Here is a 15,405-nt window from a genome sequence, read left to right as displayed (position 1 = left end):
GAGGAAGAGAGAGAGAGAGATAAGAAGAGAGGGGGGAGAGAGAGAGAGAGAGGAGAGAGAGAGAGAGAGAGAGAGGAAGAGAAGAGAGGGAGAGAGAGAGAGAGAGATAAGAGAGGGGAGAGAGAGAGAGGGAGAGAGAGAAGAAGAGGGGGAGAGAGAGAAGAAGAGGGGAAGAGAGAGAGAAGAAGAGGGGGAGAGAGAGAGAAGAGAGGGGGAGAGAGAGAGAGAAGAGAGGGGGAGAGAGAGAGAAGAGAGGGGGAGAGAGAGAGAGAGATAAGAAGAGAGGGAGAGAGAGAGAGAGAGAGAGCGAAGGAGAGAGAGAGAGAGAGAGAGAGAGAGAAGAATAGAAGGGGGAGAGAGTGTGCCGCCGCTGCGCACCCAGGCGACACTGCTCACCTGCTGCAACCGGTGTGTCTCCAACCTCTTGCCGGTACGTATAGCAGTACACCAGGTCACACATCTGAGACAGAGACGTAATCGAAAACAGAGTCCTGAAACATGTTTGGCACAGTTTTCATACTTGCACAAAACAACATCGCCTGCTCGCCCATGCACACCCAGGCAGAGGCACCCCAGCCCCTCCTGTCGCCCATCGGAGCATGCCTGCCCATGCACACCCAGGCAGAGGCACCCCAACCCCTCCCACCGCCCATCGGAGCATGCCTGCGAATGCACACCCAGGCAGAGGCACCCCAGCCCCTACCGCCTCCCATCAGACCATGCCCGCCAATGCACACCCAGACCACACTGCTCACCTTCCGCCACCAGCGAGTAGACAGGAGGTCCCACCACGTGCCACTGCAAGCCACAAGCCCGGGGCCCTCTGACATGGCACCCTCCACACCATGCAGCCACGCTCCGCAGGCCACCAGGTCTCACATTTGGTGCTGGGTCTTGATTACTCCATGGCACAGGACATACCAATGCACCCGGCATCATCGCAGGCTGCACACCCGCTCAGCCCAATGGGTGCCACCAACTCTGTGACCCCGGAAGCGACGCCAGGTGGCGGTAGGCCCGCGCTGCCTGCTGGCTCTGGCCTACACTGCGGTCCAGCAGGGTACACAAAACCTGAGCTGTCTAGACCGCCGGGACGGGGCATCATCGCAGGCTTCACACCCGCTCAGCAGCTTAAGGTGCCACTGACTCAGTGCAGCCAAAGTCACCCTCCTGTGGCGTGGTGCCTGTGCTGGCCGCAATGCTCTGGGTGCCACTAACCCTGTGCAACCCCAGTCAGTGCCACATGGTGGTAGGCCCGTGACGTTTATTGCACATCCAGTGCAGTTCTGCAGCTGGAGCGGTACAGGGCAATGCCGAGCACACTACACAATATGTGCCCGTGGAGGGCCAGCCAGAGTCCATCCAGGGATGATAAGTACTGCCAAAGAGGAAGGGTACAGTCCGCAGTCTGGTCGCCGTGTCATTGGTCATCAAACAGGATATGGCAGTCCATGTTGCTGTCCAAGGTGAGTGCATCGGAGTGTATCGGATGTCAGTGGGAGGTCATGAGGCCATGTGCGGCACCAAGCAGAAACAGTCCAGGTGGTGGAAATGAATGCTAGTGCCTCCTGATCACAAACCCATCTACGTCCTCATCCCCGGATGTGTGCTCTGCCCCACCTGTGGGTGTTGCAGTACCGGCTGCGGCACTGTGTGCCACTGACACATCAGGTGCTGGAGTGGATACGTCTGCCGCACTGTGAGGCAATGGCACACCAGGGGGCGGAGATGTGGATGGTGTGGGGGCAGCAGCATTCATCAGCGCCATGCCTTGTGGCAGCAATACCATGATGATGGTCTGCAGGGCATGGTAGATCCCAGCTACTTTTTGCTGAGGTGTAGCGGTGGCTGCCATCCTTTCCGCCTCCATCCGCACCATGTCCTCCATGAGCCTCCCCATGTGTACCAGCTAACGGCTGCTATCACTGGTGCCCCTCTGAGCGGACGGGTGTTCCTCTTTCCGTGTCAGGACTCCAGCGATGTCAGTCAGGGCTCATTGGAGACCATGGAGCGGGTCTAGACAGCCATGGATGGCGTCCAGTTTGGTGGCCATGAGGTCGAACCCCACCCGCACCTGCTCTGCCGTCTCCCTCTGGGCCTCCAGCACACGGCGTTGGAAGGCCGTGTGTTGTTCCTGGGGGTCTTGGAAGACTGCTCTGGCCGTGGGTGCCTCCTGCTGGGTGGTTTGGCTGGTGGGTGGGGTCTCCTCGATGCAGCTGGTCAGCCCTGATCCTGGAGGTGAGTCGCAGTTGATGTCAATGATGTCTAGGAGGGCTTGTGCGTCGATGCTGGGGTTGTCCTCCTCGTCATCAGTGAAGAATGGCTGGGACTGCTCTGCAGGGGGTGTTGAAGGTGACCCTGCAATGTGAAGGGGAAATGGTGTATTGCAATGTGTCCACATGTATGTAGCCGCATGGTACATGTTGACATTCAGACAGCATGGCATTGTACATTGTGACAGTCTATAGATCTGGACGATGACCCGGAATCATTGAGGGTGTGCACTGTGCTCTGCTTGATTGTGCATGTGTGCCATCGTGGCCATCTCCACCCGTCCCCCCAGTACCTGGTGGTCACTCACCCTGTTGTGGTTGTGTTGTGTCCTGTCGAGCAGTGTTCGGTCCCCCAACTCTGGCCACAGTATCCACACTGATGACTGTCGACACCAGCTCCTCCATGTCATCCAGCACGAGCTGTGGCGCTGGGCCCCCACCTCCAGTCTGCATTGCTGCCTTCTGGTTGGCTGCGAGTTTCTCCTTGGTCTTCCGCTTGATGTCATTTCATAGCCACTTGACCTCATCCATTGTCCTCCTGTGCACTCAGACGGCATTCACCTTGTCCACGATGTCCCACCATATTCCAGTTTTGGTGCCCAATGACACGTTGGAAGTGACAAACAGTTGTTGAAGGTGTTCCATCACCTCCGTGACTATGATCCTATTCGCCTGCGGACTGAACTTTGTCTTCCTCTTCTTCTTGTCCTTGCCCTTACCTGTCCCGAGGTCCCGGGCTGGTCGTCCAGGATGCTTGTGGGGTTGCGCTTGTCCTCTGTGCATGCTCCGGCAGCCTCCATGGTGCTTGGGTGTTGGTCAGTTTGTGTTTGGGTGTTTTTTTCTACTTTTATGGTGATTTTTCCCGCCTGCCAGGTGTGTGTTGCAGGCCTGGTGCTGCCTATCGCTGATTTCCTCATCGCGCAGTGGCCCATCGCAGGTTTTTTTGTGTTGTGGTTTGTGTTTTTATCTCCATTGAGGTGGTTGTATCGCTGACAATGTCCGCGGTTTCGGCAGACATTCGCATGTTACCACCTTGTTGTGAATTCCACGTTGACACTGGGTCATTTTCCCGTGATGGGCTGCGATATTGAGAGTTGAGTTAAGCTACTCTTGCGGTAGTTATCACACGTTCTTGTGAATATACCCCAGTGGCTTTTAAAACCAGTCAACACATTAAATGAAAACCCAACTTGGCCACTTAAATACATTTTATTACACAGATGCTCGCCTCCTCCCTCTCACTGAAAGAAGCCGGCATGAAAGGGGGCGAGGATGGAAGGTGCACGAATACTTGACTAATGATGCTCTCTTTTTGCTCCCACAGGGTCGCTGTACTACCACAACTGCCCCGCACAGTACCTCATCCCCAACTATCTGATCATTTCGGGTATCACCAGCCTCCTGCTTCTCATTTCAGGCTTCTTTCTCTGCGGAAACAGAGAAAAGCTTTCCATTCTGATCCACGTCTTCAATTTGATCTTCGGCCTCTTCCAACTGGCGCTCTTCATTGCAGGTCAGCATTAATCACTGGGTGGGACATAGTTTTCAGCTTCATAGAGGTTCAGCTGTGGAGTATCATCGCAGCTCCACATTTCAACATTGCCACTACTGACCACAGCCTCAACAAAAATACTTCTAACATACCATTACCTCATTTGCTTGTAAATTGTAATCAACTAGATACATTTTTAACATACATTTATTTCAGATTAATTAAATGCAATTACATATAAATGTAAATTCTATAAAGGATCCAGTCACAGCATTCAAGAACCAGATGCCAGCACTCCAAGGTCCACAGTATTTCAATTTATTGCATTGTCACCAATTATGAGCTTTGGTTGGTATTAGCCTTGTTAACATTAAGGGAACCATTGTTATTATTGTGTTATTTACGTGCTTGCATGCCACACAGCTCAATGAACATAGTAAAAATACTTGTGACAAGCTTATTGCCTATTTCATTTCCAAAATATTTAGTGATTTTTCAGAAATACAGCCATAAATGTAAATTAATATATTCACATAACTATTGGTTGTGGTTAGTTTTAAAATTCACATAATAGGTATTTGTATATTAATTAATGGGACAGTGTTAATATTAGTGCTATGGTAACAGCACCATATTTCATTAAAAAACATGAATTGAATTTACGTCAATTATATATTTATCTTTGGTTAGCGTTTGTATTGGGGGCTATAGTAAGAGTTGCTTAGTTTGATCTATCAATATAAAAATAATTATACAGATTTAAATTCCCAAGTCTTAGTGCAAGTGTTGGGCACAAAAAACTTAAGCTCAATCATATTGTACGTTCGAGGCATGTGTGCTAAAGATACACATGCTTTGCATAATCCTGACATCTAGAGTTGGGCCGGGATGATTGCAAGTTGTTTTTCTCCGAAGAAGGCTTTTCCAGTCATAAGGTAAGGTGACTCCTCCTTTTCGGGGATAATGAGCATGTGCATCGACTCCATTGTTAGATTGTTTTCTTTCTGCCATCGGGTTCAGACGTGGTTTGCAGTGCTCCAGTTCGAAACCATTTTTTGGGATCCCCTCTGTGCGCAACTCACTGTACCCTCATCGATATTGTTTCATTCATGTTTCACCATTCTCCTCATGTTGAAAAAATAGGAAAACTCTGTCTTCAGTACAGAAGACATCGTTGGCCGCCTTCTGGCCTAGCCGCGTCAGTCGACTTACAATCCGTTCTGTATTATCCAGTCTTCTGCCGAGGGAACGGACTCTTTCAATTTTGTCCTCTGTGCCATCCCAAGTATCCATGCACTGACCTGCAGAAATCTGCAACTTGTGCCTCTTACTGGAGCACAAGGAAGTAGGTTGTGACGCTTGTCGATCATTCCGATCGAAAAAGACTTTGGGGACCGTCTAACTCAAAGAATGGACATCCAGCAGCAGAACATTGAACACACCCCAGATATCTTCGGAGAAGATACCGAACAGGAGGAAATGGAGGCATCAGCAGCGAAAGAGGAGGCCTTCTCTATTCAAGAATCGGACTCAGAACTGGAGATTGAGTTGGAGTCTGAAGAAGTTCCAGCGGTACAGTGTGCCGTGAGTAATAAAGCCCCTTTCTTCCACCAAACAAAAGGCTTCTGGGCCACCACTGCATGTTGGCGTTGGTCGGCACTGAGAGACTGCTTCCAACACCCCGTCCTCGGGCTTGGCACCGAAACAGACAATCAAGCCTTCCAATCGAGCCAAAACGATACCCCTTTGGTTCCAAAACATTCTGATCGAAAGGAAAAAAGTACAAATCCAGCTTGGTACTGAAAAGGAAGCACTAGAAGAAGATTTTCTATTCGAAACCTTAGGAAACTCACAAAAAACAACACAAACGTTGCCTATGTTAAAAGGTATGATGAGGCATACTAATGTTATTTTTAAGACCCAATTAGATCATGTATAATAACACCTGTGGTGGACAAAAAATGTAAACTCCCACCATCTGAACCAGTTTTTATTAGGGGTCAGTTGCCTTTGGATTCCTTTGTGGTCTGTAACGCTCGTAAGAGGGCAAATTCACAAACATCAGGAGAGTAACTACCTCCAGATAAAAAATTAATTATTAAAACTAATAGATGCGTCAGGGAAGAGAGGAGCTGCTCAATCAGCCAACCATTGGCGTAAGGCTAATACACAAGGTCTGTTGTTCAGATACGATAGAGCTCACTGGGATGAGATGCAAGAATTATTGCAATATCTTCCAGAGGAACACAAAAAAGGAGACAGGAAATAGAGCAGGAATGGAAACCTGCATGGTTCAGAATTTCTGGTTTCAAATCAGAAGTTCAGCAAACCATTCTTAATGCGCCCTTTCATAAGGAACACCTCTCTCGGCCTTAAATAGACCAATCACTTGAAAAGATGAAAAAGGATACTGAAGTGGCACAATCTATGGAAGCACTTCAATCTCCTTCTACCAGAGGATCCTTTCTTCACTCCTTTTACAGAGGAGGCTCCAAAGACTAACACCACAGCTGCGGCTGCATCTTTATACAAGACAAAACGCAACCACCCTGTAGGAGAGTAGGATCTGCACTTATGTTGCTCCCACTTTTTTTCTGATGTTAACACTGGTTTCCGGCTATAGTCTGGCTGGGTCCCTGCTAATCAGGGCCCCAGTCTCTCTGTTCTCTCTAAACAACTTGGAGTGCATATTAGATGCACTAGTGATTGGATGCTGTGGTACCTTATGAGCCCCTAGTATATGGTACCCTAGGTACGAAGGGCATAGGTACTCCACAGGCCTACCAGGGGCTGAAATATGTATTATGCCCCCCCGGGGAAGCAGACTAAATCTGACACCACAGGCCTGCTACTGCAGCCTGGGTGAGGTAGTGTTAGCACTCCTCACTGAGGTATAGGTTTCTATATCTCACCATACACGCACACATAAACCTATCAGTCACCCCTAAGGCAGGCCCTATCAATCCTGAGGACAGGGTGCTTGGTTTACAATGTGAGGGGGTGCCTCTGCATGAGCAGGACCCCTCTGCAGCTGGCAGAGTCTATTCTCTGTGGCTGTTTGTGGATGCGGTTAAACCATATACTCTTAAGTGCATTATAACCTACCAGTAAATGCAAACTTTGGAATGACTGCATCAAAACATGTCGTGTTTGGTGTCAAACAACTTGGAATCATACTCCCACACCAGTAACTGGTGTGAGAGTATGATCCCACCCTTCTAGAGGGGACGACGTGTACTAACTGTGGAAACACGGTAGAAATCTGAAAGAGCCCTGGCATCACAAAATGGATGCCACCAGCACAGACACTGGGCTGCCCTCCTGCTGCTGACTGAAACTCGCAGTGGAGTAAGCCCAACAATAGGCATCCTGTCACAGGGAGGTGTCACCACCTTCCAGACAGGATTTAGTGTATTGGGGCTGGGTGGGTGCACTCCTAGAGTGCTTTGAAGTCCTGCACTGGGGGAGCAGTAGGCTCCTCTGTGCATATGCCAGCTCAAACCGGTTCAGGGACTACCTGTCCCTGCTCTGGCACAAAACTGGACAAAGGGAAGTAGGTGTAACCACCCCCTACCCTGACCCTCCCAGACGAGTGGTCATAGAGCTAGTCCCTCCCTTTCTTTTAGTATAAGATAGGGAACCCTTGCCATTGGAAGTCAGATATCCCTGGTTGATGCTCTACAAGAAGAATCCTGGCCCTTAGACATTTCACTACCTTTGGAAGACAGAAGAATCTCCCTTGGAGTCAAGGAGTGACTCCCCTGCTTGGCAGGCACCAAAAACTTGAATCAACGGTCGCAAACTTTCCCGCTCCCACTGGAGTCCGAAGTCCCTGCAGCCCCAGAAGTTGATTTCCTGACTTCTCAATGGCCATTGTGAGTTCCCAGCAGAGCTGAGTTGAGTGGACCCCACGAGTGATGAGGAACAGCAATACCCGAGTACCGTGCACTATTGTCAAATGCAACGCCTTCACGACATTCTACAAACTTGTGCATTGGATCACGTGTGGTCCAAGCCTCCAGCAGGATTTCCCTAAAAAATCAGAGGCCTACCTTGTCCCACGTGACCGTGGGCTCCTGTGAAGTGAATCCTCATGAGGCGTCTTTGCGATCCCTTGCCCATTGGCTTGTGGGTCCCCTGAAGACTTTCTCATTAAACCAAAGGGCTCCCCTGATTGCTCCAGGCCTGCCCTCACTTACCCTCACTGGGTGAGTCCCTCAGACCTTGCTGGTCTATACCGCTGATTTTCTTCAATTTCCACGAGACTTGCTGTTGCCAAGGCTTGTTGGCTCCAATCCGGTTGCCGACACCTCAGTAAGCTGCAGACTTTGTGGGACACTCCAATTCCAGCTCTTGGTTGTCCTTGACACCTCCTGGACCTCGTGGCTGAAGAGTCAAGACACCCTTGATCACCTGAAATCACCCGACTTCCGTGGGCATCCATCTTCCTGGCCCCGGGTCACTGGCAAGTGACTGTGAACACTGTCCCTTCTGCTTTCAGGTCTTCTTCATCTTGAATCCATCCTTGGATTCCACCGGACACTTCTTCAGTCTTCACAAGCAGCAAAACTTCTTCGGCTTCCATAGAAAACGACAACGCGACCCGACACCAAAAGACACCTATGCAATCGGCTTCCCTGGGTGAGGTAACTCGTGCACTCCGGTGCTCCTGTGGGTGTTGGCCCTCGAACTGCTTACCTTGTAAGTGACTTGTTTGTAGACTTCCTAGAAGTACCCTTAAACTTTAAAAATCCAACCGCGACTTGCCCCATTGAAATCAATAGGGAACCCGCTGCTGTGTTCTCACACTGCACGCGTCTCCCGTGGGTCTTTTACTTACCTGCCTTGGGTGGATTAGTGAAGCCCCAGCGATTCTACAGGCCCTAGGCCTTGTCCCCTTGCAAGTCGACTTTCCTAAACCTCTTTTTTAGTATATGGTCTGGTACGCCCATGCATATGTTCCTGACTTCTAATCTCATAAAGAGATTAGTAGAGTGTGTCTAGAAATAAATACATATATATTTGATATATATACCTGTGTGGTGTCCTTTCATTTGGTGATTCAAGAGATTATAAGGTAAAACAAGCTGCTTTACATTCCTCTGAGACTTAGCCTGAAGGCTGCTCTCCACAGCTACCACTAGGATAGCTTTCTTTAAAAGGTTGTCTTAAACCTATCTACCATAAGAGTCAAATTGGACTGGTGCAAGGTGGCCACTATAACTAGTGACCAGCATATGCCAGGCCAACTTCTGACATTGGTGGGCAGCGTGTGGGATTCCAGCTTGCCATTGTTTTACCAGAAAATCTCTATTTGAATTACTAACTGAAAACCACTAAAGGTACTCAAGGTACTCATAAAAGTCAAGCTTAGTATCAATAAGTTCTACTGAACTTAGAGCTGTTTGTGAAGGGATAGCACACCCATGCTACAGCTCAAGCTAGGATCAGTAGGCCACAAACTAGTGTAGGTAGTACAACACTGCACAACACTAGAATGTCCTCGAAGGGTGGAGTCAGTGGGTCCACTCAGCCTCAGTATAAGGACATGACCTTCTTTGACCTGAAGGCCATGTGTGTTGCAAGACACCTGAAGCTAGGACAGAGTCCCTCCACACTAGGCCTGATAGATCTGCTAACAACAGATGATCTGAGGTTGGCTCTAGGAGCTGATAGATCTGAATCAGGGAGTGGGTCAATTACAGTGTCTGGGTCAGATGATGAAAATCATGATGACCAGGACTCTGTGATTGAAGGGCCAGATCCAGAAGTGTCTGAACAGAACAGAGGAATTCTCCCTAAGAGAACTGACAGAGTAGAAGAGAGGGTTAGGTCCCCTTCAAGGGAATCTGACCACTCATATCACTCTGGAAGAGAATCTGTTCACCAGAGGAGCTCATACTTTAATAGAAGAGAGACCTCCACTGAAAGAATGTACAAACTGCTACAGTATGAGGAAGCCAGATTTGCCCTTAAGGCCAAGCAGTTGGCATTAGATAAAGAAACCTTGGAGCTCCAGAGAGTTTCCAGGAAAGAGGGATTAGAACCCCCTGGGGGCAGCAACAGTGTCCCTAGAATCAGAGATTATATCCCAGACCATAGGAACCTGTCCAAGGTTGTTCCTTCCTACCAGAGTGGGGATGATATCCACAAGTGGATAACTGCTATGGAGAGGGCCTGTAAATTACAACAGGTCCCCCAGAAACAGTGGGCATCAATCTTATGGCACATCTTTTCAGTTAATGGTAGAGACAAGCTCCTCACTGTTAGCGAAGAGGATGCTGATGATTATGAAGTCCTGAAAAGTGCATTAATAGATGGGTTTGGCTTAACAACTGAAAAGTACAGGTTAAAGTTCAGAGACACCCAAAAAGCACAGAATCAGGACTGGACTGACTTTGTTGATTGTGCAACCTAGGCTCTGGAGGGTTGGCTGGTTGGTAGTAGAGTTACTGATTTTAAGGGATTGTATAATCTTATGATGACAGAACAGATCCTTAATAATTGCCAAAACCAGTTGTTGCATCAGTACCTGGTGTACTCTGATCTGAACACTCCCCAAGAATTGGGAAAGAAGGCAGACAAATGGGTCAGAACCAGGGTGAGGCAGAAAACCCAGAACCAAGGGGGTGACACTACGAAGCAGGATCCTAAGGGCTCTGAGAAAGGTGGGGATAAGTCAAAAGACCAGAAGTCTTCACAAGGGCCCCAAAAATGTGCATCTGGTGGGGATTCACAGTCTACAAAGGGAAAAGGCCAAAAGAAGCCCTGGTGCAAATTCTGTAAACAGAAAGGACACTGGACTTCTGATTGCACCAAGTCCAAATACCAAACCACCACCACTCCTGCCCCTAAGGCAACTGTTCCCCCTAGTGCAGCTACTAGTGGAGGTGGTAATCAGAATAAGGGTGTAGTAGGGTTGACCCTGAGTTCTGAAGTGGACTCTGGCCTAGTCAGAGTACCCACTCAGGCATTGCTGGTTTGTGAGGGAGACATTGATATGTCCTTCCTAGTGAGCCCCAGTAATCTGGGCAAATACAAACAGCAGCCTGTAATAAATGGCAAACAGGCTTTGGCATTCAGGGACACAGGTGCTAGTGTCACCATGGTGGCAGAGGATCTGGTGGACCCTGAGCAGATCATCCTGGGTGAAATATACCAGGTTACCAATGCAAGCAATGTCAGGACCAACCATAGCATAGCAGTTGTGAATTTCTCCTGGGGAGGTGTAACTGGCCTCAAGAAGGTAGTAGTCAGTGCAGACCTCCCTGTCGAATGTCTATTGGGCAATGATCTAGAGACTTCAGCCTGGTCTGAAGTAGAGTTATGGACTCATGCTGAGATGTTGGGCATACCTGCAGAGGTATTTGCAGTGACCAGGTCACAGGCCAAAATGCATAAAGCTGAACCAGCTCTGGATCCTGAAACTATGGACAAGATGCTACCCAAGAGGAGGAGCAGTAGGGTTAAGGCAGTGCCTTCCCCTCTGTATCAGATCTCAGATTCCCCTCCAGAGGGAGGAGAAGCAGATCATGAAGGAGGAACTGCCCCAGAGGGACTTGGGGGCAGGGGGACCTTCCAGGGAAGATCTGAGTAAGGAGCAACAGTGCTGCCCCTCGCTTGAACCCCTCAGACAGCAGGCTGCTGCTGAGGCTGCTAGGAGTGCTAGTGGGTCCCATAAAGTTTATTGGGATAAGGGACTCCTATATTCTGAGGCTAGAGATCCTACCCCTGGAGCCACCAGGAGGTTGGTAATACCTCAGAGGTTTAGGGGGTTCCTCTTGACCCTGGCACATGATATCCGATTGGCAGGACACTTGGGTCAAAACAAGACCTGGGATAGGCTTGTTCCACATTTTCATTGGCCACACATGTCAGAGGACACCAAGGAGTTTTGTTGCTCCTGTGTCACTTGCCAAGCCAGTGGCAAGTCAGGTGGCACAACAAAGGCCCCCCTGATACCACTACCTGTGGTGGGGGTACCCTTTGAAAGGGTAGGGATTAACATTGTTGGTCCACTTGACCCTCCAACAGCATCTGGGCACAGGTTTATCCTGGTGGTAGTGGATCATGCCACCAGGTACCCAGAGGCAATTCCCCTCAGGACCACCACAGCCCCTGTGGTGGCAAGAGCCCTCATTGGAGTTTTCTCCAGAGTGGGTTTCCCTAAAGAGGTTATATCTGACAGAGTTACAAACTTCATGTCAGGGTATCTAAAAGCAATGTGGAAGGAGTGTGGTGTAAACTACAAGTTCACCACTCCCTATCACCCACAATGCAATGGGTTAGTTGAAAGGTTCAACAAAACCCCTAAAGGGATTGATTAAAGGCCTCCCAGAAATGCTTAGGCGAAAATGGGACCTCTTACTTCCCTGCCTTCTGTTTGCATACAGAGAGGTCCCACAGAAGGGGGTTGGCTACAGCCCTTTTCTTTTTGTTCTCATTTGTCAATATGCAAAAACCATCAGGAAAAGAGTCCATTTCTAGTAGGGCAGGGAACACCCAGTCACTCCATAAGGAGGAGATGTTTTAACCATCCCGGGTAACCTAGGGGAAATATCCCCCCTGCCCGGTCGAAAGGGGCTAACTTCGTTGACACAGGCAAAGGTTGTAATGCAGACAAATATGTGCGAAAGCCTATAGAGCATATTCGTAATCATAGGACCAGATGATTTTGGGGAAAGGGAAATAAATGAATGACAGCAGAGAGAAAATATCCAGAATCCAATACCTAATTCTATATTCTGGTTTAATGGCGGCCATCTATCTAATTTCTATAGGTTCCTAACCATTTATCCCATAGTTCCCAAAATGTTGTCTTTTTACTTAACCTGATCGCTCGATCGAGATTAGCCACCCTTTGTACTGAAAGGATCCATTCCACCTCTGTCGGGGGGCATGGAAGTATCCATTTAATACACAATTCCCTTCTTGCCAGCAGTATTAAGACAAAAATAATAGATTTTTGAAAGTTAGTGAAGCTCCCATTATCTGCCGTACCTGTTAGAACCCCAAAGAGGTGGCTCGCCATAGCGGAAGCCTGGTCCCAGAGACTCATTGTTACGGAGATTTGGCTGGGGGCATCTGCAGTAGGCTTGGTCAGTTTCGAGCTTTGCTATTCTCCCGTGCCTGTGCTTTGATTGAGGAAGACGGCGTCTCAGCGCCATAGTGTGTGGGTGGAGGCAGCTAGCCGGCTCAGTTTGGGTCGGCGCGCTGCTGCAAGAATAGGACTCAGAGGTGGGGGAGGCGAGGGGTGCTGTTCACCGGAGTGCAATCGATCCAAGTTTGAAAGATTTAGGTGCCTCTCAGCTGGAGAAACCCAGAGAGATAGGAAAAACAGCAATCTGTGGAAAAACTGATGACTCCGGTAAGAGGGGGAAAAGGTCACAAATGTAAAGTTAAAAATGCTCTAAGTCTTTATAATTATATAACTGACAGCATAACTGATAGCTCCACCGATAGATACACTTTACGGAGCAGAGAGGTAAAGACAAAAAACCCTGTATTACTGTTGTCTCCTCAAAAAGAACATAACAAAGGAAGTTCGAGTTGTTTTCAAACAGTCTCCCTTGATAAGGCATAAAAGGACCCCCTGATAACTAGACAGGTACCAGAACTGCGGTTGGAGGTTAAGAAAAGGCACAATAAGAAAAGTACTGACTGTGTAAAATTTACACCTTCACTTCGTTCATACTTTAAAGCCCAGACCCAAATTGTGCATCTAACCCCTCCCCTTCCCACCACTTTAAAACCTACATCTGCACTCATAGCAGGGATTAAAAAGTCGGATTGCATAACACCTATGCAAATTATGGATGGCACTGACACCATAACCAGTAAAGATATGGAAAATACAATATGTTTAGAAAACAGATTCGGCCCCTTAGTGGCTATATCAGAAAGCGAATAAAGCGCACAAGCTCAAGCACAAGGGGAGACAAACCCAGTTGATATTATCAACGGGTCCCCGAAAATAGTCTCTGTAGTCTCCGTAGCGATGGAGTCACCAGACAAGCTAGTACAGTCCACTCAACCAGGTATTGCAAAATTAATATCTACCCTATTAATAGAAGTTAGAGAGAAAATCGCTATTTCAGAGACAAACCAGCAAAAGATTCAATATACCTGTGAAACACTAGAAAATAAGTTAAATAGCTTGATGGACAGAGTCGGAATAATTGAGAGCTCTTTGATAGAACTCTCAGGAAAAGTTGATGAAAACAGGAATGAGATCGCTAAGTTAAAGGAAAATGTTAAAGATCTGCGGAACAAGCTGGAGGTCCTTGAAAACAATGCCAGGAGAAATAACATTAAAATTTTGAATGTGCCAGAGGGCTTGGAAGGGGATGATATAAAGAGCTTTATAATTAAACTTTTGAAAGAATACAACATGGATATCGATGAGTGCACCCTAGAAGAGGATATCCAGAGAGTTCACCGAGATCCCTACCTTAGGAGACCAGGGAAAAAAAACCCTAGGAAAATCTTGGTCAACTTTAAATCTTATTCACTGAAAGAGAGGATTCTCTCAGGAGGACTTAAAGCAAACATCTATAAGAAGGGTGATTGGTCTTTCAAGGTGAGATCCGATATTTCCCGTGAAACCCAAGATAAACAATGGGAGATGGGGAAGTTTATTCCAGAGCTGAGAGGTTTGGGTGCCTCTGCTAACTTACGATTCCCAGCCGCCCTCAAAGTGATGTGGGACAACAAAATGCATAATTTCAGGGATCCAACTGAAGTCTGCAAGTTTATCTAACGAATAAAGGCACAACGCAAATAAACACTATACCTTTTTTTCTTCACCCGGTGTAATGGAGTTCAAAAAGGGGGTAATCTCTTTAGACATCTCTAGTAGTAGTAGGAGGGTTCCCTGGGGTGTGTAAGGGGGGGGGGAAAGGAGGGTCACCAGCAAAATATAAAACACAAAAAAAAAGTTTTAAGTGCACATATGGGGGGGGGGGGAGCATAAGGGTAAAAAATGAAAAAACCTAATTAGTCAAAATGATTCAGCTAGAATTTGGCATAATCCAGTCCTTTTAAAGAACTATAATTATCCGTACTACACCAAAATTCCTGGAGTTACATGGCCAATTTAGACAGACCAAAGAAACTAAAAATTTTATCGTGGAACATCAATGGTCTTCGAGTAGCCTCAAGGAGGAAAAAGATTTTAGAATTTTTTAGACTTTCAGATAGCGAAGTGCATATAATACAAGAGTCTCACTTACTGAGAGATGAATGGTCTGAGATACTTAAAACACAAAAATGGGTAGAACATTATGTGTGTACCACCCAAACATGTCCGACTAAGGAAGTTGCACTATTGTTTAAAAAATCTAATCAAGTCATTCTGGGAGAATGGAGGGTTGACCCTCGTGGCACATGGGCAATAGCCACAGCTAAAATACAGGGGTCTTGGCTGACTTTTGTGGGGTATTACGGTCCCAATACAGACAACTCTGCCCCACTACAATCTCTACTGTTGCATCTGGTAGATATTAAAACCCCCATTATACTTGGTGGCGATTTTAATGTGGTCTTAGACCCAACCATAGATACTACATCAAAAAGAAGAGCGGCGACCCATGAGATGAGGAGGACCCTAAAACAACTAATGTCTGACCTGAGCCTCATAAA

The 15,405-nt window shown here is 47.7% G+C and overlaps 1 protein-coding gene across 1 annotated transcript in view; it reads left to right on the top strand.

The window, feature by feature from the left end:
* Positions 1 to 15,405, top strand: part of LOC146782630 (transmembrane protein 272-like) — a 182,621-nt gene that overhangs the window by 102,596 nt on the left and 64,620 nt on the right. Inside the window, exon 4 of the mRNA XM_085637257.1 lies at positions 3,598 to 3,786. Coding sequence (XP_085493383.1) covers positions 3,598 to 3,786 — 189 coding nt within the window. The remainder of the gene's footprint in view (positions 1 to 3,597; positions 3,787 to 15,405) is intronic.

This window comes from Triturus cristatus, chromosome 12 (assembly GCF_964204655.1).
Source record: "Triturus cristatus chromosome 12, aTriCri1.1, whole genome shotgun sequence".
Taxonomy (NCBI): Eukaryota; Metazoa; Chordata; class Amphibia; order Caudata; family Salamandridae; genus Triturus; species Triturus cristatus.
Note: the sequence above shows the minus strand (reverse complement) of the source record. Positions and strands in the feature narration are given on the sequence as shown.